This window comes from Vipera ursinii (assembly GCF_947247035.1).
Source record: "Vipera ursinii genome assembly, chromosome: 7".
Classification (NCBI taxonomy): domain Eukaryota; kingdom Metazoa; phylum Chordata; class Lepidosauria; order Squamata; family Viperidae; genus Vipera; species Vipera ursinii.
Genome location: NC_139521.1, coordinates 68,900,074 through 68,923,809, shown reverse-complemented (window position 1 = coordinate 68,923,809; position 23,736 = coordinate 68,900,074). Strand labels below are relative to the sequence as shown.

The 23,736-nt window shown below is 42.0% G+C and overlaps 1 protein-coding gene across 1 annotated transcript in view; it reads left to right on the top strand.

Moving 5' to 3' along the window:
- Positions 1–11,224: 11,224 nt before the first annotated feature.
- The window catches only part of CFAP299 (cilia and flagella associated protein 299), a gene marked incomplete at its 5' end in the record, with an annotated part of 293,999 nt that continues 281,487 nt past the window's right edge, over positions 11,225–23,736 (top strand). Inside the window, 2 exons of the mRNA XM_083367208.1 lie at positions 11,225–11,344; positions 17,307–17,437. Coding sequence (XP_083223334.1) covers positions 11,225–11,344; positions 17,307–17,437 — 251 coding nt within the window. The remainder of the gene's footprint in view (positions 11,345–17,306; positions 17,438–23,736) is intronic.

Below are 23,736 nucleotides of genomic sequence, written 5' to 3'. Positions count from 1 at the left end.
AGTAAAACAATGTAGAAGACATTTCATTTGTATGAAAGGGAAATTAATTTAAACCCACCAAAGAACACAGGTCTTTGCTTACCCATCTTTCATGCCTTTTCATGCCAGCTTTTCATCTTCCGAATTTTTCATCGCTTTATCCCAGCTCCGTGTGTTCCTTAAATAATGCAGGGCCGGCAATCTGTCTGACTTTGAGGATAAATGTGATAACAGCGGAAAGAGTTTGTTCTCTCAGCTCCAGCTTTTGATCACAGTTCATGCTCTGCAAAAATTTGTGCAGTCATCCTTCTCGGGAAAAATCAGAGGTGTCTGTTTTTGAATGTCTTCCCCTAATGTGTTCTCGTCATTGCTGCTTCACACAGCTGGAAACAAAAAAAATGAATTCAGTGTTTGAAGTGATTCACTTCTGACTCCACGGTGGCAAATGACAGGATCAGACCTTCAAATGAAAACACTCTGTTTGGACTTATACACTGAAAATGCAAAAGATGTCTGTGGGATTTGGTTTGCATTCTCTCTGCCCTTGTCTTATTATTTATTTATTTATTTATTTATTTATTTATTTATTTATTTATTTATTTATTTATTTATTTATTTATTTATTTATTTATTTATTTAAATCCCATTTATATCCCGCCCTTCTCCGAAGACTCAGGGCGGCTTACAATTTAAGCACAAACCAATGTGCTTAGCAATAGCCTTCATTCTATGTATATGCCTGCTTATTAGGGCTTTCGGGGGCCCCCAGTGGCATTATTACAAAGTCAGCTTATTGCCCCCAACAATCTGGGTCCTCATTTTACCTACCTCGGAAGGATGGAAGGCTGAGTCAACCTTGAGCACTTCACAGTGCCTCTCTAAGAGTTAAGGCAGTCCGGCCCATTATGATCATAAGTTGTAATGGTCATCAAACAGGTCAGTCATGTGAACGACCCAATTTGACATTGTTTTTTGCAGTGGTCATTAAGTAAACACCCATGGCTGCCAAACAAACTAATGGTTCGCTATGGGCACAGTTTTGCCAAATTGGAAGTAAGTGCTGGTTTTCCGCAAAACTATCATAAAGTGTGGTCATGTGACCGCAGGATGCTACAAATGGCCATAAATGCACCCATGTTACCAAGTGCCCAAAATGTGGACACGTGACTGTGGTCAAGGGGGACTCATAGAACTTCAGATCCAGGTTGTAAATCCCATTTTTTGGATTGGTGGTAGCTTTGAACAGTTGCTAGGTGGCCAGTTGTTAGGTGAGGACTGCATGTATTCTATCCCATCAAGCAAAACTGAGGGCCTAAAAGAGACAAAATCCGCTCCGTGTTTTGTTAGGACACTGGTTTTCCCTGATGTGGGTTTCCCCTGAACCTTATTCAATCCTGTTTTCCTTTATAAATGATTTAATAACAGAATAGCCAAGTTGGAAGGGACCTTGGAGGTCTTCTAGTCCAACCTCCTGCTCAAGCAGGAGACCCTATACCAGGGGTCTTCAAACTCGGCCCTTTTATGACTCATGGACTTCAACTCCCAGAATTCCTCAGCCAGCGTGCCTGGCTGAGGAATTCTGGGAATTGAAGTCCATGAGTCATAAAAGGGCCGAGTTTAAAGACCCCTGCTCTATACCATTTCAGACAAGTGGCTGTTCTTCAACACCTCCAGGGTTGGAGCGCCCACAACTTCTGAAGACAAGCCGTCCCACTGAAATTTGAAAGATGCCCACGTCCTGCTGAGATTTCTGTAGTGACTGAGCATCTTGAAAACATCAGAAGCAAAAATTTACATCAATTGTCTGATTCCTTGTAAGATCACAGCCACAGGAGAATAACTTGAGATTTTCAAAACATGTACATAGCCAATACGGCACTCCAGGCCTACCTGGACACGACTGAACACCTGGGTGGCCTCAAAAAGAAACCACAGAGGAGTTAAGGAAACTCGGAGATACTCATATCTAGCAATGTGGCTCTCATTTTATAATTCCATCTGTATTCCACCTATGCTTCATGTCCATTAACGGCTCTTTTTTTTCCCCCTCCTTCTTTTGCTCAGCCTATTTTGTGTACACACGTGTGTGACCTATTTCTTTCTTGAAAAAGCAGGCATTGTTATGTATGCAGGCACCTGCATAGCAACAGCCACTAGGGGCCGTTGGCCTGAACAGTTTCGGCGGGAAACCCAGTTTCGGCGGGAAACCTAGGGCCAACCCCATTGGCTGACAGCTTACCTGGCTAGGTATTTAAGGAGGCCAGGTAACCCTCATTCCCCAGTTCACTACCCCCCTCCAATAAAGAGCTGAACTCACACACCGGCTGGCGTCTCTTCCTTGCGTCGGACCCACTACACAATAGGCATGTTGGCGTAAACCCTCAACCTAGCCCTTCAACAAAAGGATTTGCATTGTCTGTCTCTTTTCTTTGAAGGTGGCATGCTTGGGGCCTGCTTACTAGTTATAAGTGTTTAGCTAGCTGGCTCTTTGCTTTTTTAAAAAAAGAAAAAGAAAACAGACATTGGGTTCATTGTGCCTGCTGATTATAGGAAGAGCAAGTTAGAAAAGGAGAAGTCACATCAGGTGATTCTTGCTCGGCTTCCAGATTTACTGAGAGCCAGAAAAGGCCATTTCTTTGTTCCAATCAGCTGGGATGGAGCTGCCTGGCAATGATGCCATTTGGGGGTCTCCTGGGAAAGCAAATGGGAAATGCTCAGCTGAGCTCCCGGGGACGTGAAAAGTAGGTTGCTCTGCAATTATCAACCTTGGGCACTTTCAGTCCCCAAAGAGCTTTGCCTCTGCGCAGCAAAACTAGCCCTATTGCCTTTGTCTAATGTAAGGTAGTCTTGATTCATTACAACCATTCATTTAGCAATTGTTCAGTGTTACGCCGGCACTGAGAAAGGTAACTTTACAACCGGTCATATTTACAACCATTGCAGCATCCCCATGGTCACTTGATCAAAAGGCACTGGGGAATTCTGACAGTTGAAGTCCATACATCTTAAAGTTGCCAAGGTTGAGAAAACCCTGTTTTTGGCAGGCTTAGTTTGCGTTGCTCTCTTCCGGTTTGCAAATCTTGACTAAAAGCTCAAAAGGATGCTCCTAGCTCAAACTGTGATCCTGTAAATGTGTAATTATTGGGGAAAAAAATCCCAGCAACTCATCAGCAGAATGACATTTCCCATCGTCCCCACAAAAATCCCTCATCTTCCCCCAATTAATAAACCTAACATCGGCTACACGCTCACATTCATGTGTCTGTCTGATTACTGCATAAATTTTCTGTCTCAGAAAATGGTGTTATGATTTTTACTGCAAGTGCGTTTTCTCTTGATAAACTAAATGTTACACACTTCAATAACTGCTGTAACACGACAACTACCAGAGAGACGACCTGGATTGAAATTGCTTAGTGGAAAATTGCAAGAAGGTTCAATTACACTTGAATGCAAGCAATCAACAATCAATTTTAATTGCGGCCTGCGTTAGCAATCATTATGATTTGAGACAAGAGATAAAAATAACTTTAGTAAATAAACAGCCAAGAGTCCCAGTGCGATTTGAGAAAATACAGGTTTCTACCATGGCAGATTCAGACCATACAGTTAGTTTTCAACTTACAACCACAGTTGGGACCAAAAATTCTGCCGCTAAACAACACAGCTGTTGTGTGAGTTGCACCCAGTTTTATAACCACTTTTTGTCACAGTTCTAAGGAAATCACTGCAGTTGTTAACTGAATCACATGGTCATTAAGCAAATCCAATTTCCCTCCCTTGACTTTGCTTGTTGGAAACAGTCTGGGCTATTGCAGTCATCGTCTGTGCAGTCATCGTATGTGTTGGTTGTAATGAATCAAGACTACCTTATAATAGACAATGGCAATAGGGCTAGTTTTGCTGCGCAGAGGCAAAGTTATATGAATAATAACTTTATTGTCACTTTGAATGTAGACTAATTGGCATACATTAAAATGAAATTTCCTTACATACATCTCTCAAAGGGTCACCACCTCCAATATACACTACATAAATATATAATAAATAAATACATGAATACAGAATTATGCATATGCCCACATATATTATAAAACACCACAGTCTAGTTCAGATTATGTATACATGTGCATGGAGAGAAAAACTAATCTTGCATGTTTACCAGACGGATGGCATAGGGAACAAAGCTATTACAGAATTGGATAGTCCTGCTATAAATACTTCGAAACCTCCTCCCAGAGGGGAGCAACAGAAACAGAGCCTAAAGTGGGTGTGTGGGATCTCTAGCAATGCTTTGAGTTCTAAGCACATAGCGCCTATAAGCAGCATCCTGAATAATGAGAAGTGAGCTTCCTATGATCTTCTCAGCTGTCCTTACCACCCTCTGCATGGACCTTCTATCTGTTGACCTGGAATTAGGAGACGGCATAGGAAGCAGGGCTTTTTTTTTCACAGAACGCTCATAACGGCATTCCAGCACCTTTTTTTTTTCAAAAATCCCCCCAAAACAGCTCCCTTATTGGCTTTCCTAAGCCTATTGCAGGGCTAGGCAATCTTGGCTCTTTTTTATGACTCGTGGACTTCAACTCCCAGAAATCCTGAGCCAGCCATGCTGAGGGGAAAGGGAGAGGTTTCCAAGCTGAGCCATGCTGGCTCAGGAATTCTGGGAGTTGAAGTCCATGAGTCATAAAAGAGCCAAGGTCGCCTACCCTGCACTAGAGGAGGACATTAAAATTATTTACAGGATTACTTCTTTAGGAACTAAACTTTTAGAATCTAAAACAGCTAATTCAAAAAAGCCAACAGGAAAGAACCTCACATTTTTCATCTGCTTCTGTCTTTTGGAAGGTAAAATTAGATAACAAAATAATCTATTTCTTATGTTAACAATGAAATCAAAAGTAACAGGAAAGAAATGAGAAACATTTTTCTCAATGTAATATGTCTAATTTAGCTGATTCTAGAAAAAAATAGTATCTTTTGTACACTTGAAAACTATTTTGAATCTATAACCATCTATTACAACTAAACCACTTTAAATTAAAAAATTCTTAAGAATGAAATATTCTTAATTTGGACTTTACTTTTACTGTTTGGACTGTTGTGTGTTTTGAAAAATAGATTATTTAGAATCTAGTTATGTTGCACTTCAGTCTTTAAATAATTAACCGAGTATATACATAACAATATATGATGTTTTCCCTTTCAATAACAACATTTATTAAAAAGGCTAAAATAATTTCTGGTGGTATTATCTGTATATTAAAATTTTGGACAAGCAGTGATCATGTATCCTAGCAAAAGATGTTACATATGTGCATAAGCATAGTCAGTATCATATACCTTTTAAAAAATATCAAACATGCAAAGAAACAAAAATAAGTCCAAAATATCTGTATTACATCCAGAAATGCCAACTTTACAACCAATATTTCTCATCCATAACTATGGCACCCTAAGGATACCTGCATACATGCAAATGCTTCTCTGGGATCAGTAACGCAGCAGGGATTGCTTTTTCCTTCCAGTAACATATACCTAAAACCAGTTTATTGCATTTGGCAATTGTACTAAAAAAAAATCTCATTGTCAACCAATGTTATTCATTTAATTTGAAATCAAGTGGAAAATTGATTTAAATTATTTTATTAAAACAAATTAATGGCAATTCTTTTATAACAAGTTGCCTCAAACAAAATGAGTTTGACATGCCTGCTCTAGACAGTTGAATGCTCCAAAATAAATTCTAGACCAGGCCTGTACATGCAGCCTACCAAGCACCCTTGGACAGAGCACAGACTTTTTTTTAAAAAAAAAAAAGTAATAAAATCACCACCACTGCCCTGAAAGTCATGTTGCCTAGTGCCTCTATGACTTACCATGACCACGAGCTCCAACACTGTAGATGCTCCTCTAGTCACCAAATCATTGATGACTAGAGGAGCATTCCTTTGCAGACCACAAAGATTTTTAATTTATCAGTGTGGGCCTTTCCCTTCTACCAGTGGCACAGATCTCTTCTAGATTTTCCTCTTGCCTTTCTGAGTTAACTCCTTGGTCTGTCACTGAGCAAGAATTGACTTTGTAGGGAAGCATATTATCATTTGATTTATATTTAACATACGTTCTACCTTTATTTACCAATTATATAATATTTGTATGCAATCCACATGGCAAGGTTTGGGGCAACTTACAATAGAAAAAAATGTATTTTTAAAATCATAAGATTAAAACATAAAAGCAGGGATTTTTTTCTCATAGAACGCTCAGAATGGTGTTCCGGCACCATTTTTTGCACACACACACACAAAAAAAAGCTTTTGCACAAGCTATGCTACTCCCTTTAGAAAGCCAATAGGAATTGCTGCTGAGCGCGCCAAAAGACCTGACCAGCAAACGTTGCACTGGCAAGTTGTCTGCCGCGAAAGCAAGTTGGCAGGAACTTTGCATCCCTCCTTGCTGCCCAACTACACCATCTCAACTAGGTAAGTAAGAGAGGACAAGGAGTGGGAGATGGGTTCTGCGGAGTCCATGTGCACTCCTTCCTTGTGCTCACCCATGTCAGCCAGGCTGGTGGCCTACCTGGTGCTGGACCTGCGCCACCGTCGCCTCACCCTGCACGCCTAAGTGGCCGCCCTGCATCGCCTGGCCCGCACCGCCCCCTCTGCCCGCCCCGCGCAGCCTCGCCATATAGAGCGGGCCCTGCTGCTCCCACAGCACCAGCCGCGCCAGCTCCTGCCCCGAGGGGGGAGTCTGCCGCCAACACCCCTCGCACCCGTGACCGCAGCAGCTCCGCCCCCCCACCTCCTGCACCCACCAAAGTTCTGGCACCTTTTTTTTTTTAGGAAAAAAAAAGCACTGATAGGAAGTATCAATTGTGAATATGTGCCCTGCTGTCTTTGGGCACTTGCAGAGTCATGGATGCAAGGTCATGAAAGGACAGCAAGGAAAACGCCCAATGTCCTAACCTACCCAGGAACGTACGATGCCTTTAGGGAAACACCCCAAAGGGAACATATTTAGCTACTTCTGCTTTCTCCCTTCTTATCTACCGTGTGCCAGAGTGCTTACTGGGTGAAATCTTTATCTTATGTGTGTCAGCTTTGCTGGGTGGATTGCTTATGTAATCAGAATAAATACAAGGATTTCTTGTCATTTGGGGCTTCTCTCTTTTAGAGCGGGCCATCTTTGTTGAGCTGAATAAAAACGTAAAGCTTAAAGGCAACTTCTGGTTTCCTGTATTTTTTTTATCAAGCAAAACCTCAGTAACCTGCACGGCGTATGTGAGGCACTGCTGCCACCAAACCAGACAGTGATGAAGTTTGTTAGTCGTGCCTCTGTAAAAGTGGCCAGGACAGAAGGAGAAGGATGTGTTCTGGTCATCTGACGCATATATGCCAGTTGCCAAAAAATAACTATAAATGTAAACAAAGCCATAGGAGAGAGATTTGAACCAGCCACTTTTTCCAACCTAAGCCTCCTCACAGAGCTGTTGTTGGGAAATTAAGATGGAAGAGCAATATAGACGCTCGCCACCTTGAACTGGCATCTATACATGGCAAGAGAAAAATGTAACAATAATCATCTCGCATGCAATGCAGGTAGTCTTAGACCTATGATCACAACTGAAGCCAAAATTTCTGGTTGCTAAGTGAATTTTGCCCCATTTTTCGACCTCTCTTGCCACCGTTCAGTGAATTCCCTGTAGCTGTAAAATTAGTAACACGGTTGTTAAGTGAATCTGACTTTCCCATTGACTGTGCTTGTCAGAGGTTCGTAAAAGATGACCACATGACCCCAGGACATTGCAACCATCATAAATATGAACCTTCCAAATTTTCCAAACCTTCCAAATTTTGACCACATGACCATAGGAGTGCTGTAAGTGCAGAAACAGTCACAACTCACATTTTTTCAGTGCTCTTGTAATTTTAGCAGTCACTAAACAAAAGGTTGTAAGTCAAGAATTATCTGTACAGCCATTTTGAGGGATCCTCAAGCCTGAAAAAAACAACAACCCAGGTTTTGGGGATTAAATAACCCTGAAACTCAAGGAGCATTGAAAGAATGGGAGAAACCCTGAAGGAATGAACGATGCATAAGCCTGGTAGAGCAAACACAGTCACAGGCAGCCTCAACACTCTTATTTATGAATAAATGCTATAGATTAAGACAATTACTGTAAGACTGTTCTTCTTTCTGAATAGACCTGCAGAATAACAGAATAACAGAGTTGGAAGGGACCTTGAAGGGCTATTATGGACTATTTATGGGAGTTGAAGATCTAATCCAACCCCCTTCTCAAGCAGGAAACCCTACACCATTTCAGACAAATGTCTGTCCAGTCTCTTCTTAAAAACTTCTAGTGTTGGAGCATTCACCACTTCTGGAGGCAGGTTGTTCCACTGGTTAATTGTTCTCACTGTCAGGAAGTTTCTCCTTAGTTCTAGGTTGCTTCTCTCCTTGATTAGTTTCCATCCGTTGCTTCTTGTCCTGCCTTCAGGTGCTTTGGAAAATAGCTTGACCCCCCCCTCTTCTTTGGGGCAGCCCCTGAGATATTGGAACACTGCTATCCTGTCCCCCCTCATCCTTCTCTTCATTGACACACCCAATTCCAGCAATTGTTCCTTGTACATTTTAGCCTCCAGTCTCCTAATCATCTCTGTTGCTCTTCTCTGCATTATTTCTGGAGTCTCAACATTTTTTTTTAATATCGTGGCGACCATAAGAGAGTGCCGGGGGTGGGGTGGGGGACTCAGAGACACAATTTATTTTAATTTTATTTTATTTTAATTACATTTATATCCCGCCCTTCTCTGAAGACTCAGGGCGGCTTACAAGCTTAGCAGTAGCCTTCATTCTATGTATATGCCTGCTTATTAGGGCTTTCACACACACACCCCAAGCGGCATTATTACAAAGTCAGCTTATTGCCCCCAACAATCTGGGTCCTCATTTTACCTACCTGGGAAGGATGGAAGGCTGAGTCAACCTTGAGCCTGGTGGGATGCGAACCTGCACTAATTGCAGGCAGCTGGTGTTACTTAAGGAAGCATTAGCCCACTGCTCCACCAAGGCTCTTGGGTGGATCGGTCACTGATTCCAGCGAACCTCTGCAAGGGAGTTTTTAGACTAGACTAGAATAGACTAGAATAGACTAGAATAGACTAGAATAAAATAGAATAGAATAGAATAGAATAGAATAGAATAGAATAGAATAGAATAGAATAGAATAGAATAGAATAGAAGGTAAGGTAATAGACTGGACTGGACTAGTCTAGACTAGACTAGACTAGACTAGACTAGACTAGAATAGAATAGAATAGAATAGAATAGAATAGAATAGAATAGAATAGAATAGAATAGAATAGAATAGAAGGTAAGGTAATAGACTAGACTAGACTAGACTAGACTAGAATAGAATAGAATAGAATAGAATAGAACAGAAGGTAAGGTAATAGACTAGACTAGACTACACTAGACTAGACTAGACTAGACTAGACTAGACTAGACTAGACTAGACTAGAGTAGAATAGAATAGAATAGAATAGAATAGAATAGAATAGAATAGAATAGAATAGAATAGAATAGAATAGAATAGAATAGAATGGAATGGAATGGAATGGAATGGAATGGAATGGAATGGAATGGGATGGGATAGAATAGAATAGAATAGAATAGAATAGAATAGATTAGAATAGAACAGAATATAGAGTTGAATGGAATGGAATGGAATATAGAATAGAATAGAATAGAATAATGGAATGGAATAGAAATAGAAATAGAATAGAATAGAATAGAATAGAATAGAATAGAATAGAATAGGATAGGATAGAATAGAATAGAATAGAATAGAATAGAATAGAATAGAATAGAATAGAATAGAATAGAATAGAATAGAATAGAATGGAATGGAATGGAATGGAATGGAATGGAATGGAATGGGATGGGATGGGATGGGATGGGATGGGATGGGATGGGATAGAATAGAATAGAATAGAATAGAATAGAATAGATTAGAATAGAACAGAATATAGAGTTGAATGGAATGGAATGGAATATAGAATAGAATAGAATAGAATAATGGAATGGAATAGAAATAGAAATAGAATAGAATAGAATAGAATAGAATAGAATAGAATAGAATAGGATAGAATAGAATAGAATAGAATAGAATAGAATAGAATAGAATAGAATAGAATAGAATAGAATAGAATAGAATAGAATAGAATAGAATAGAATAGAATAGGATAGGATAGGATAGAATAGAATAGAATAGAATAGAATAGAATAGAGTAGAATAGAATAGAATAGAATAGAATAGAATAGAATAGAATAGAATAGAATAGAATAGAATAGAATAGAATAGAATAGGATAGGATAGGATAGGATAGGATAGAATAGAATAGAATAGAATAGAATAGAATAGAGTAGAATAGAATAGAATAGAATAGAATAGAATAGAATAGAATAGAATAGAATAGAATAGAATAGAATAGAATAGAATAGAATAGAATAGAATGGAATGGAATGGAATGGAATGGAATGGAATGGAATGGAATGGGATGGGATAGAATAGAATAGAATAGAATAGATTAGAATAGAACAGAATATAGAGTTGAATGGAATGGAATGGAATATAGAATAGAATAGAATAGAATAATGGAATGGAATGGAATGGAATGGAATGGAATAGAATAGAATAGAATAGAATAGAATAGAATAGAATAGGATAGGATAGAATAGAATAGAATAGAATAGAATAGAATAGAGTAGAATAGAATAGAATAGAATAGAATAGAATAGAATAGAATAGAATAGAATAGAATAGAATAGAAGGTAAGGTAATAGACTGGACTAGACTAGACTAGAATAGAAGCTGGAAGGGACCTTGGAGGTCTTCTAGTTAATGATGAGGCTCAATCTTCACAGATTATTTTTTTCAGGAGCGGAGGAGATTCGTGGAGGCGGGAGGGGCGCAGCTTTGTGTTTAAGTGTTAGTAACGTGGTTTCCCTGTGCGACTGATGAGCTGGGTTGGTGTCTGTCTGTCTCTCTCTCTCTCTCTCTCTCTCTCTCTCTGTGTATGTGTGTCCTCGCATGATGCTTCCGAGCGATTGGCTGTGCCAGGGGAGGGGGCGGTGCTCGGGATGACTAGCTAGACAGCGGGCCGTTGCTAGGGACGCGGCGGGCCGTTGCTAGGGACGCGGCTAGCCGGCTCCCCACGAGCGTGGGCGGCGTTGCGCGATGGCGGGCGTGGAGGGCGACGATGCCGGCGCTGTCTTGGATCACATCGTCACCCAGTTTAACACTTACGAGGAGTATTTGGATTCTCAGATCACCACGCAGGACCTCTTTTATCTGGAGGTGAGCGTTCCTTCCTTGCATACAGTGCCTCTGAGCATGGACTGAGTACAAGCTCTTCCGTGACTGTAGAATGCCACACTCATCTCTGAAAGCGAGGAGAACGGAGCTCGCCAGCAGAGCCTCTGTTGGGGTTAAAGTTTTGTCCCACTCGACAAGGACTTTATGATTAATGCTTTGGTTGAGTTTGCACAATTTACTGAATCGTAAGCTGATCAAGTGGTGATCAAGTGGTTGACACAAAAGTATCCCACCACAGACCCACCAAGGTTAGCACTAACCTAGTTTAGCCTGTTGCCCAGATGGATATACTGTCCTAAAAATAACCTGGTGAAGCGTCTTCTATTTCGCAGCTGGAAACACACCTTTGAATGTGACCAACATTTTTATCTGGCCAATATTCTTGACAAGCGGCCATTGAATTTGCTCTAAAAGTAGAATCTACACTTGTGCTTTGTCTCTCTCTCCCCCTCCCTTCCTCCCCTCCCAACACAGAGAGAGAGAGAGAGAGAGAGAGAGAGAGAGAGAGAGAGAGAGAGAGAGAGAGAGAGAGAGAGAGAGAGAGAGAGAGAGTTTAGGGCCTGCAGCATGCCTGAAACAGATAAAATTATTTGTTGTAAAGGTAGTCCACGGCTTACGACCACAATTGAGCCCAATTGTGAGACATATGTTAAGTGAGTTTTGCCCCATTTTACAATATTTCTTGCCATAGTTGTGAAGTGAATCACGGCATGTGTACCATGACTGTTAACTGAATCCAGCTTCCCCATTCGGCATTGCTTGTCAGAAGGTTGCAAAAGGGGATCGCGTGACGCCGGCACGCTGCAGTGGCCATAAATACGAGTCAAATGCCAAGAGCTGAATTTTGATCACATGACCATGGGGCTGCTGCAGTGATCATAAGCGTGAAAAACAGTAAGAAGTCACTTTTCCCGTGCCGTTGTGACTTGGAACAGTCACTAAACGAACTGCTGTAAGTCGAGGACTACAGTTGTAAGTTGAGGACCACAGTGAGAAAGCTGGAAATCATATAGCTACGGTCAAAGACTTGTTCAGCTTCCATTAAATGCTTAGGTCTGCTCTGACCACTCTTCCTCCTTGTCCAGTGGCTGGGCACTGCTTACTCTGGCCATTTAGGTTTGCATTTCCAAAGGGGCTAGGTTTCAGGTTTATGACTTCCTAGAAAGACTGATACTTACCTGACATTAGCTGTAATTAGGGCGCAGTGGCTCAGTGGGTTAGGACGCTGAGCTTGTCGATCAGAAGGTCGGCAGTTTGGCGGGTTGAATCCCGAGTGCCGCATAACAGAGTGAGCGCCTGTTACTCGTCCCAGCTTCTGCCAACCTAGCAGTTCGAAAACACGTAAAAATGCAAGTAGAAAAATAGGGACCACTACGGTGGGAAGGTAACAGCGTTCCGTGCGCCTTTGCCGTCTAGTCATGCCGGCCACATGGCCACGGAGACGTCCTCGGACAAGCGCTGGCTCTTCGGCTTTGAAACGGAGATGAGCACCGGCCCCTAGAGTCGGAAACGACTAGCACGCATGTGCGGGGGAACCTTTACCTTTACCTTTAGCTGTAATTGGACAATGACTTCACGAGGTGCATGATGTTACTGTGGCTTCTGCCAGATGCTTTTGGTCTCGATTGAAGTACAACGATGGATAACGCAGTGTGGCTGTCAGGGAAGGACATTTTTCAAGAAGCAGATCCAGAAAAGATCTCTGCTGTTTCCTCCTGAAATCCATCCACACATCCTATTTATTATCAGTCCTCTTGCAATAGTGTCTGTTCTCTTTCTCACCCAGGTGGTGACCCCTTACTTGCTCTAGCAGTCCTTTGTAATCTTGTGACACAGTCACAGTGACTTTCATACCCCCATGGACTTCCACGTTGTCTCCTTTAAGCTGAGCGTAGAGCAGCTCTTCCAGGTTTTCGTTGTTTGGTGCTGCAATTCAATAACTGCTCGTCGTGTGGCTTCTAGACCTTTCCAGCCACCCGTTATCCACTCTTACTCATTTTCCCAGGCTTCAAAGAGTCCTAGCAACTTCTTTTGATCATCTCTTGCTGCTTCCACTCTTTCTGTCCCTACAACATTAGCTCTTAGGCTTTTGGACAATTTCCTACATTCTCCTTTCTCTTATCTCACTGTCCTCTTCACTTCTCCTCCTCCTCTCCAAATTCTCTCACTCTTAACTCCAGTCTTTCTCGTGCATCCCCCTCAAAGGTCTTTACTCCAAAAATACATAAAGATCCAATATCCTATTATCCAACTGGTACAAAGGTGGATCTTATTGGGTGCCATCTTAAAGCAAAACCAGAATCTCATAGAATAAGCTTGTCAACATTGTTGCTGAAATCAAGACGTATTAGATATACAGCATACCCACAATCTACTTAGGAGTTTAAGCGATCAAAGCATAATGTACACTTAGGATAGAACATTTGTTCTCAATAAATCCTTGCTGATTTCTGGTACAGGTAATCCTCGACGTACGACCACAATTGACCCCAAAAGGTTTTTAAGAAAAAGCTGGACAACCAGCTGTCTGAAATTGGCATAGGGTCTTCTGCTTGAACAGTGGGTTAACCTACGAGAAGACCTGCACGGTCCCTTCCAGCTCTATTCTGCTTCTAGATTCTAGGAATATTCTAATAGCACGTCTTACATTGCCAGCACAGCTATTCTGCATACATCTGTGTTGCGGAGGGTCTGGCAGTTATGTTTGTTATAATGATGAAGCTTATTTATATCACACTTCACTAAACATGTAATCAAAACAATATGCAAAGACAGAGCAATGCCACTTGCATATTTCATGGTTAGGTTAACTCAGCGTTTCCCAGCCTTAGGAACTTGAAGATGCGTGGACTTCAACTCCCAGAATTCCCCAGCCAGCTATGCTGGCTGGGGAATTCTGGGAGTTGAAGTCCACGCATCTTCAAGTTCCTAAGGTTGGAAAATGCTGGGTTAACTATCAGGGAATATAAAAATATAGCGGCCAAAAACCATGCACCAGAAATCTAGAATAGGTAATCCTGGTCTTACAACTATTTGTTTAGTGACTTTTCAAAGTTGCAACTGCACTGGAAAAAGTGACATGTGACCGTTTTTCACAGTTACATCCATTGCAGCATCTTCATGGTCATGCGATCAGAATTTGAATGCTCAGCAACTGGCATGTGTTTATGACAGTTGCAGCGTCTCGGAGACATGTGATCACCTTTTGCGACCTTCTGACAAGCAAAGTCCATGGGGAAGCCAGATTCAATTAGCAGCCGTGTTACTAACTTAACAACTGCCTCACTTAACAATGGTGGCAAGAAAAGTTGTAAAGTGAGGCAAATCTCACTGAACAACTATCTCGCTTAGCAATGGAAATTTGGGGCCCAATTGTAGTCATAAGTTGAGGTCTACCTATAATGGCTTGATGGTAGTTGTTCTATTTATGATCCTGAGAAATATGCTAAAATGTAAGACTACATGGGTGGCCATTCTTTTCCCCAACTATAATAATAATAACAAAGTTGGAAGGTACCTTGGAGGTCATCTAGTCCAACCCCCTGCCCAGGCAGGAAACCCTATACCATTTCAGACAAATGGCTGTCCAGTCTCTTCTTAAAAACTTCCAGTGTTGGAGCATTCACAGCTTCTGGAGGCAGGTTGTTCCACTGGTTAATTGTTCTCACTGTCAGGAAGTTTCTCCTTAGTTCCAGGTTGCTTCTCTCCTTGATCAGTTTCCATCCGTTGCTTCTTGTCCTGCCTTCAGGTGCTTTGGAGAATAGATTGACTCCCTCTTCTTTGGGGCAGCCCCTGAGATATTGGAACACTGCTATCATGTCCCCCCTCACCCTTCTCTTCATTAAACTACACATACCCAATTCCAGCAACCGTTCCTTATATGTTTTAGCCTCCAGCCCCCTAATCATCTTTGTTCCTCTATCTCTGCACTGGTGATTGTTGGTGTTGAAGCTGAATGCATTTAATTCTAGGGGATTAAGGAAGGTTAATAAATTTGGAAGAGACCTTAAAGGTCATGTAGCTCAAACCCTCTGCTCAATGCAACATCCCCTAAAGCAGGGGTGTCAAACTCAATTTCATTGAGGGCCGCATCAGCATTGCAGTTGCCCTCAAGGGGCCGGCTGGGTATGGCCAGGGTGGGCGTGGCCTACTGGGTGGGCGTGGCTAGAGTGCATATGGCCTACTGGGTGGGCGTGGCCAGCTCTACATCGTTGACATCAAGGGTGCCTATGGGGGCCTGGGCAGGAGTGGGACAGATCTGAGGGTCTCTGGCAGAAGGAGGGTCTCTGGGTCAGGGCCAAGGCAGTGGGGGCCATTCCCTCACTGTTTCCAGGATGGCTTCACGGGCCACATGAAACCACTTCGTGGGCCGGATCTGGCCCCCGGGCCTTGTGTTTGACATGTCTGCCCTAAAGCATTTTTTTGCCAGTTCATGATTCAGCCTCCGATGATGGCTTGTAGCATTTTCCTGCAATAACCAGCTTCTCCTTACTGAAACCCTTTGATAAAGGGAAGGCCATTATTTCCCGCAATGTCCTTTGAAAGTGGATGTTTGTCTTTTAAAACGCTGTTCCTTGAAACCTGTGGCTCAGTGCTTTCTGGACCTTCCTGATGGATGTGACTCGTGAAATTGGGCTGCAGTTCCTCACGGGTGCCAGTAGGTGGAACTATTTCACTTTTGTTTAAAATGGTGTTGCTATTCCTAGGGGAAATAAAACGTACAACAGATGATAAAAAGAGCTGTGGCATCTTTAACTCAGCAATTTTGTAGTTGGTTGCCCATCAAGCCTACTTTATCTGTTTGCAGAAATGGGTATTTGATGCAAAGGACCCGAGGGCCTTATTCCTTTGCTGCTGTGTAAAGGAATAAACACCAGTGGCCTTATGCTTCAATGTGTTTTTCCATTATTATTGGTCATAATAATAGTGGTATTGTTATCTGATGTACACATCATAATTTATGAAGTAACAAAGAGAGGAAAAAACATACCTCTGCCCAAAGGAGCTTGCAGTCCCTATTACTACAGGTAGTCCTTGACTTACAGTTCGCTTAGTAACCATTCAAAGTTACAACGGCACTGGAAAAGGTGACTTATGACCATTTTTCACACCACCATTGCAGCATCCCATTTGGATGCTTGACACCTGACTCACATTTATGATGGTCGCAATGTCCCAGGGTCATGTCAATGGGGAAACCAGATTCACTTAACAACCGTGTTACTCTTTTAATAACCGCAGTGATTCACTTAACAACTGTGGCAAGAAAAGTAGCACAATGAGGCAAAACTCACTGAACAATTGACTCACATAAATTTTTGGACTCAGTTGTGGTTGTACGTTCCCTTGTTGGCTTGTTGATTGTCTCCTTTGAGCAGGGGTCTTCAAACTTGGCCCTTTTATGACTTGTGGACTTCAATTCCCAGAATTCCTCAGGCAGGCACGCTGGCTGAGGAATTCTGGGAGTTGAAGTCCACAAGTCATAAAAGGGCCAAGTTTGAAGACCCCTGCCTCTATGTAGATGTTTATGTCTATGTGCCTGATGATGGCCAATTTGTCAGAGTACCAGGCTTCCAGGAATATTCGAGCATTTTTTGGACTTTTCTTGGTCTGGGATAGTCACAGTTTTCCAGTTAACTATGGTTAAGTTTATATACATGTTGTGAAATTAAAGAGTTTTCATCATGTCTTCTGATTGCCAGTTGGCATTTATGGATACGTTCTGCTAATCTATAAATATTAAAGTCCTGGTGTTCTACTGGTTCACCTCATCAAAAAAAGGTTAAATCAGGGCAACTAGACCAAAGTTTATTAAACTGAGACATTTCATTACTCATCCAAGTGACTTCTTCAGTCAAAATGAAAAATTTACTGCAAGTTAAGCAGAGAGTCAGAGAGTTGTTGGAATGGACTGGTTCTTCTGAATTCTTATCTGCTTCTCCAGAATGAAGAAATGGCCCGCCAACTGGTAGAGCTGGGTTTTCGAGGAAGTGGAGAAGTCCTGAAAAGGGAAGATTTTATCGCCAGGAAATTAGCTGCTGAAGCATCCAGGAACTCAGAGAGACAACAGCAGAAGTAAGCAATCACTTGGTACTAAAGGAACATCTCAGAAGATGTGAAGAAGGGTAATTGAGGATAAATAAATCTATCAGTTAAAGCAGGAGTCTCCCAACTTGGCAACTTTTAAGACTTGTGGACTTCAACTCAAGCCCACAAGACTTAAATCCAAAGGTGCTTTTTCAAAAGACAACTGGACTTTGTTTTTCCTTGAAGATGTTTCACTTCTTATCCAAGAAGCTTCTTTGGTTCCTCAAGGACAGACATGTCAAAAACAAGGCCCGGGGCCCGAATCTGGCCCGCGAAGTGGTTTCATGTGGCCCGTGAAGCCATCCTGGAAACAGTGAGGGAACGGCCCCCACTGCCTTGGCCCTGGCCCAGAGACCCTCCTTCTGCCAGAGACCCTCAGATCTGTCCCACTCCTGCCCAGGCCCCCATAGGCACCCTTGATGCGAACGATGTAGAGCTGGCCACGCCCACCCAGTAGGCCATACACACTCTAGCCATGCCCACCCAGGCCACACCCACCCGGCCCCTTGAGGGCAACTGCAATGCTGATGCGGCCCTCAATGAAATTGAGTTTGACACCCCTGCTCAAGGAGTAACAAAGTCCAGTTGCCTTTTGAAAAAAAAAAACACCTTTTGGACAACCATCCATGACCTGGATGACGGAGAATCTCCATAGACACAAGTCTCAAAGCTGCCAAGTTTGGTTAAAGCATAGCTGTTCAAAAATGAAGAGACGGTGTGGATCATGAAGTCGCATCTAGAAGAATCCGAAGAAGCTTTCCCCAATCAGGGTTTTCTTGACGAGTTGGAGTTAATTCTCCAGTCATGCTTATTGGCTATTATGGGAGCGCCTGGTTGGAGAAAGCTGTCTTAAATAAATTCATATTCGTAACTCCTAGTGCATGTGTTGAACTGGAGAATTTCTAGCTTAGCGATTTATTTCCATTTCCGAAGGTCTGTCAGTAGGGCTGAAGGCTTTCATAAAAGGAAAGTGCTCTCCATGAGGAAGACTGCCCGGGAGTATGTCTGCATGGTTGATGTTGGGGGGGGTCTTTCCTCTTTCGGGCCTTCCAGATGCAGGCAGGAATTTGACCATATTTCTCTCCTGGACACCCTGGGCAAAATCCTTCCCCCTGAAGACATGTGACACAATGTGTGTGGTTTGCCTCTTTCCATGAATATTGGCGACTGTTGAAGAAACACCAGATAGGGCTCCTCCGTAATCAGATCCTTTCTTCATTCACCCTAAAGGACAACTGTTTACATTCCCAAAACAAAATGTATCTCTAATTCAGAAAAAAAAAATCACATAGCTTGGGAATTGAGCAAACTAGTTTTAGCGCTGGAAAAAAAAAGAATGGAAACTCTCCCCTTATTCTAAGGTTAAAAGAACCCAATAATTTAGATGGAAATACAGGTAGTCCTCGACTTACGACCGCAATTGAGTCAAAAATTTCTGTTGCTAAGCGAGACCGTTGTTAAGTGAATTTTGCCCCATTTTGCAACCTTCCTTGCCACAGTTGTTAAAGTGAATCACTGCAGTTGTTAGGTTAGTAACATGGTTGTTAAGTGAGTCTGGTGTCCCCAGTGACCTAGCTTGTCAGAAGGTCACAAAATGTGATCACGTGGCCCTGGGACACTACAAACCTCATAAATACATGCCAGTTGCCAAGCATCCGAATTCTGATCACGTGACCATGCGGATGCTGCAATGGATGTAAGTATGAAAAACAGTCGTAAGTCATTTTTTCCAGTGCCATTATAACTTTGAATGGTCACTAAATGAACTGTTGTAAGCCAAGGATTATCTGTATTATTTATTTATTATTTATTTATTATTGGGATTTATATGCCGCCCTATCTCCCGAAGGACTCAGGGAGGCTAGCAATAACATACAATAATACAGAAGTTAAAAGAAAAATTAAATTAATGGCCCTGTAGAATAAATTAAAATTAAAATAAGTTAAAAATTAAAGTTAAAAATTAAAAACACAATTTTTATGTTTACCAATGGAAGACCTAAAGGAGAACTCCCATTATTTGTCTCACAAATAACAGCAGAGAGTTTATGGGTTTAGTCGGTGCTTTTCTCTACACACACGTGTAGGGCTGTATCCCAAAATTCTTGTTCCAACTTTGCAGCAGCCTCTGAACGTTGACAAAGAGAGGCAGAATTTGAAGCGTCCCTGGTGCTCTCTGAGCTGGCTTGTTTTCTTGCAGACATTTCATTACCCAAACTAGGCAACTTCATCAGTGCTGGTAAGAAGTGCGGTTTGCTGTCAGTTTATATTCTGGTGGCTTGCCCTGCCGGTGTTGGTGGGGGCGGTTCTTAGCGATTCTTTGGTTGGGCGGCTTGCTGTTGGCTTCTTTGGCAGTTTCTTGATTGGGGTATTGTTTGCTTGATTGTTGGTCTGATGTTAACTCTGGAGTTAATCTATGCTGGTCTGGGTGCTGACTGGGTCTTGGGTTGGGTCTTTTTGTTCCCTTTTGGAGCTGGGTGACAGTCTCTTTTGCATAGTTTATAGATGTATAATAATAATAATAATAATAATAATAATAATAATAATAATAATAATAATAATAATAATAATGATGATGATGATGATGATTTTATTTATTTATTTATTTATTTATTTATTTATTTATTTATTTATTTATTTATTTATTTATTTATTTATTTGATTTATATACCGCCCTTCTCCCGAAGGACTCAGGGCGGTGTACAGGGCAACAAAAATAAGAATACAGGATACAAGATTTAAAGTTAAATGATTGTGCCCAATGTAGTAGGTTAGTTAAAATAATGTTAGAACCCAAACCCATCAGGCCAGGCCGGCTTGTTCGAATAGATAAGTTTTTAGATCACGCCGGAAGGAGCGAAGGTCGGGGGCCATCCGGAGTTCAGCCGGTAAGCGGTTCCAAAGGATTGGTGCACCCACCGAGAATGCTCTCCCCCTGGGGGTCACCAGCCGACATTCTCTGACCGGTGGCACCCTGAGGAGGCCCTCTCTGTGGGAGCGCACAGGACGGAGGGATGTTGATGCTAGCAGTAGGTGCTCCCGTAGGTAATCCGGACCCATGCCATGTAGGGCTTTGTATGTCATTACCAGTACCTTGAATTTCATCCGGAAGGCAACTGGAAGCCAATGCAGCTCACAGAGCAGAGGTGTAATATGGGAGTATCGGGAGACCCCCAAAAGAACTCGCGCAGCTGCATTCTGTACCAGCTGAATGATGATGATGATGATGATGATGATGATGATGATGATGATGATGTTGGAAGAGACCTTGGAGGTCATCTAGTCCAACCCCCTGCTCAGGCAGGAAACCCTATACGATTTCAGGCAAATGGCTGTCCAGTCTCTTCTTAAAAACTTGCAATGTTGGAGCATTCACAGCATCTGAAGGCAGGTTGTTCCACGGATTAATTGTTCTAACTGGCAGGAAACTTCTCCTTAGTTCTAGGTTGCTTCTCCGTTGCTTCTTTTCCTGCCTTCAGGATATTAATGTTCTTAATGTCTGTGTGTCTACTGATGGCTAATTTGTCAGAGTGCCAGGCTTCTAGAAATTCCCTGGTGTTTTTGAACTTGGCTTGGTCTAGGATGGTCATATTTTCCCAATTAAAACTGTGGTTAGATCTGTCTATATATGTTGCGAAATTAAAGAATTTTCATCATGACTTCCGAACGCTAGTTGGTGTTCACGGGTGCATTTTGCCAGTCTTCTGCCTGCTTGTTCTACACAGTGGTGGTTGCAGTCCTTACGTTGTTTGTTGTAGACGACTCCTGCTTTTTCGTCTGGGGTTATTGGGTCTTTGGGTCTGCTTAGGATGTTTTGAAGGGCTTTAATTGGCTTGCTGATTAAGCCATGCTGATTCCATGTGGTTGTAAAGAGTCTGTTGGCAGACGTTGGTGAACAGTTTCATGAGACAGGAAATGTCAGCGAGTGCATAAGGAAAAGATCTTGCCCTGGATAATAGACCTACTGCAGCGTTATCCATAAAGATATTAGAATGTTTTTCCTTTTCAATACTTGCTTTGTAGTTCTGTATCATTAACTGCAGATGATTGAATGCGTGCTGACATTTGTGTTCTCCCTGTGTTGGGAGTATACAGGTAGTCCTTGACGTATGAACACAATTGGGGCAGGAACTTCCGTTGTTAAGCAGTTTATTTCATTTATCCAATTTATTGGTCGGCCATTGTTCCACTCCGTAACTCTGAGGCCTAGTGAATCCCATCTGATTTTACAACCTTATTTGCCTTCATGGTCATTAAATGAATCCAGTTTCCCCAATTGACTTTGCTTGTCAGAAGCCCATTGGGAAGGTCACAAATGGAGGTCATGTGATCCTGGGATACTGCAACCATTATAAATACATACTAGTTGCCAAGCACCTCAAGATTACGGGACCTCAAGGATGCTGTAACGGCTGTAAGTGTGAGAACGAGTTGTAAGTCACTTTTTTCAGCACCGTTGTAGCTTTGAGTGGTTGTTAAGTCAAGAGCAACTTGTACCTTAGTTAGAATCAGCAATGAACTCCTGAATGGATTTTGGACACTTGCTGCCTTCTTCCTGCTAACCACCCATCTTGAAAATCCAGATCCCTGTGTCTTGTGTTGGGGGATTTATATTCCTCTTTTTTTTTCTTTTTCTTTTTGGAAGTCTTACTTTGCTTAGACAGCTGTCAAACATATGGTGTCCCATTGACTGTCAAATTTAAAGTGAAACAGGTTGGAGCAAAACAAGCTTCACTTTTCTTTATCCCTAGCTTTGCATAATTGACCAGTGACCTCTGCCTTTCGTATGCTTTTTTGGAAGATAATGAGAGGAAAAATTGCAAATTCTCAGCTGCTGAGGAATATTTTTTTCATTTGAGCTAGCAGTTTGAGGATTTCTTTTTCCTTTTTTTCTTTTGGTGTTAAACTTGTTTTTCAAAGATGAGTGTGTGTTCCTTTGGGAGTTGCTGGGTCCATGTCTTCTAATCCTGGATTAGCCATTTCAATTCACTTGCTAGTTTCTTGCAACAAGAGCGCTGGACTGAAAGTTAAGAAGTTGTTGTGTAGAATTGGTAGTGTTTCACAGGAGACAATTTGCCCCATTGCTACAGTGGTACCTTGGTATTTATCACTGATTGATTCTGGGAGGTGCAATTAGTACCAAAAAGGATGAGTACCAAACAAATATTTCACATAATGTACAGATAATCTGCAACTTACGACCACAATTGAGCCTAAAATTTCTGTTGTTAAGTGAGAAATTTATTAATTTGCCCCATTTTACAACTTTTCTTGCCACATTTGTTAGGTGAATCACTGCACATTAGTAATATGGTTGTTAAGTGAATCTGATTTCCCCACCGACTTTGCTTGTCAGAAGGTCACAAAAGGGGATCACATGATCCTAGGACACTGGCAACCATCAGGAATATGAGTTAGTTGCTAAGCATCTAAATTTTAATTATCTGACCATGGGGATGCTGCAACAGTCATAAGTGTGAAAAATGGTCCTAATTCACTTTTTTCAGTGTAACTTTGAATGGTCACTAAATGAACTGTTGTAAGTTGAGGACTACCTGTAGTGAGTCACAAGGCAGCCAACATTAACAAGCTCTGGCTTATGCACTGAGTACCAATTAAATGATGAGGACAAAATTTTCACATCAAAATGTGTTGAGTACCAAATTCACTGAGTTTCAACGGAGTTGAGTACCAAGGTACTACTGTACAGTATTCTTCGAGTACATAGTCTTTGAATTGAGCCAGAGTCCCTTTTTCATTCAGCTGCATCCTATTTTTATTGACACAGCGATGATGATGATGATGATGATGATGATGATGATGTTATCCGTTCAGTCATGACTGACTCTTGGCGATTCTATGGGCCAGGTCTCTCCGCATCTTCCGATCTTGCACTGCTTCTTTGAGTTTTTTCTGGTGTCAGCTGTGATGGTGTCCAGCCATCGTGTTCTTTGGCGGGTCTGTCTCCCTTTTACTGCCAACTCTTCCCAACATAATTGCTTTCTCCAGTGAATTCCCCCCTCATGACATGGCCAGAGTAATTGCAGCTCCTGAATTCTTTAACTTGACACCAGTCATTTACACTTCTCAAAATCACAGGAAACCTTTTATGTTCTGGCAACAGATGGGAAGCACCAGTTTCATAGCTGTTCCAAAGCAGCTGCATCTAGAGAGAAGTCAAAAAAGTCAAGATGGCAATCGGCAATCTGATTGAAGCCCTGACCCTTTTGTATATGCATCCTCTTTGCATGCACGAGCAAAGGCCTGGGACTTCTGTTATGCTGCTG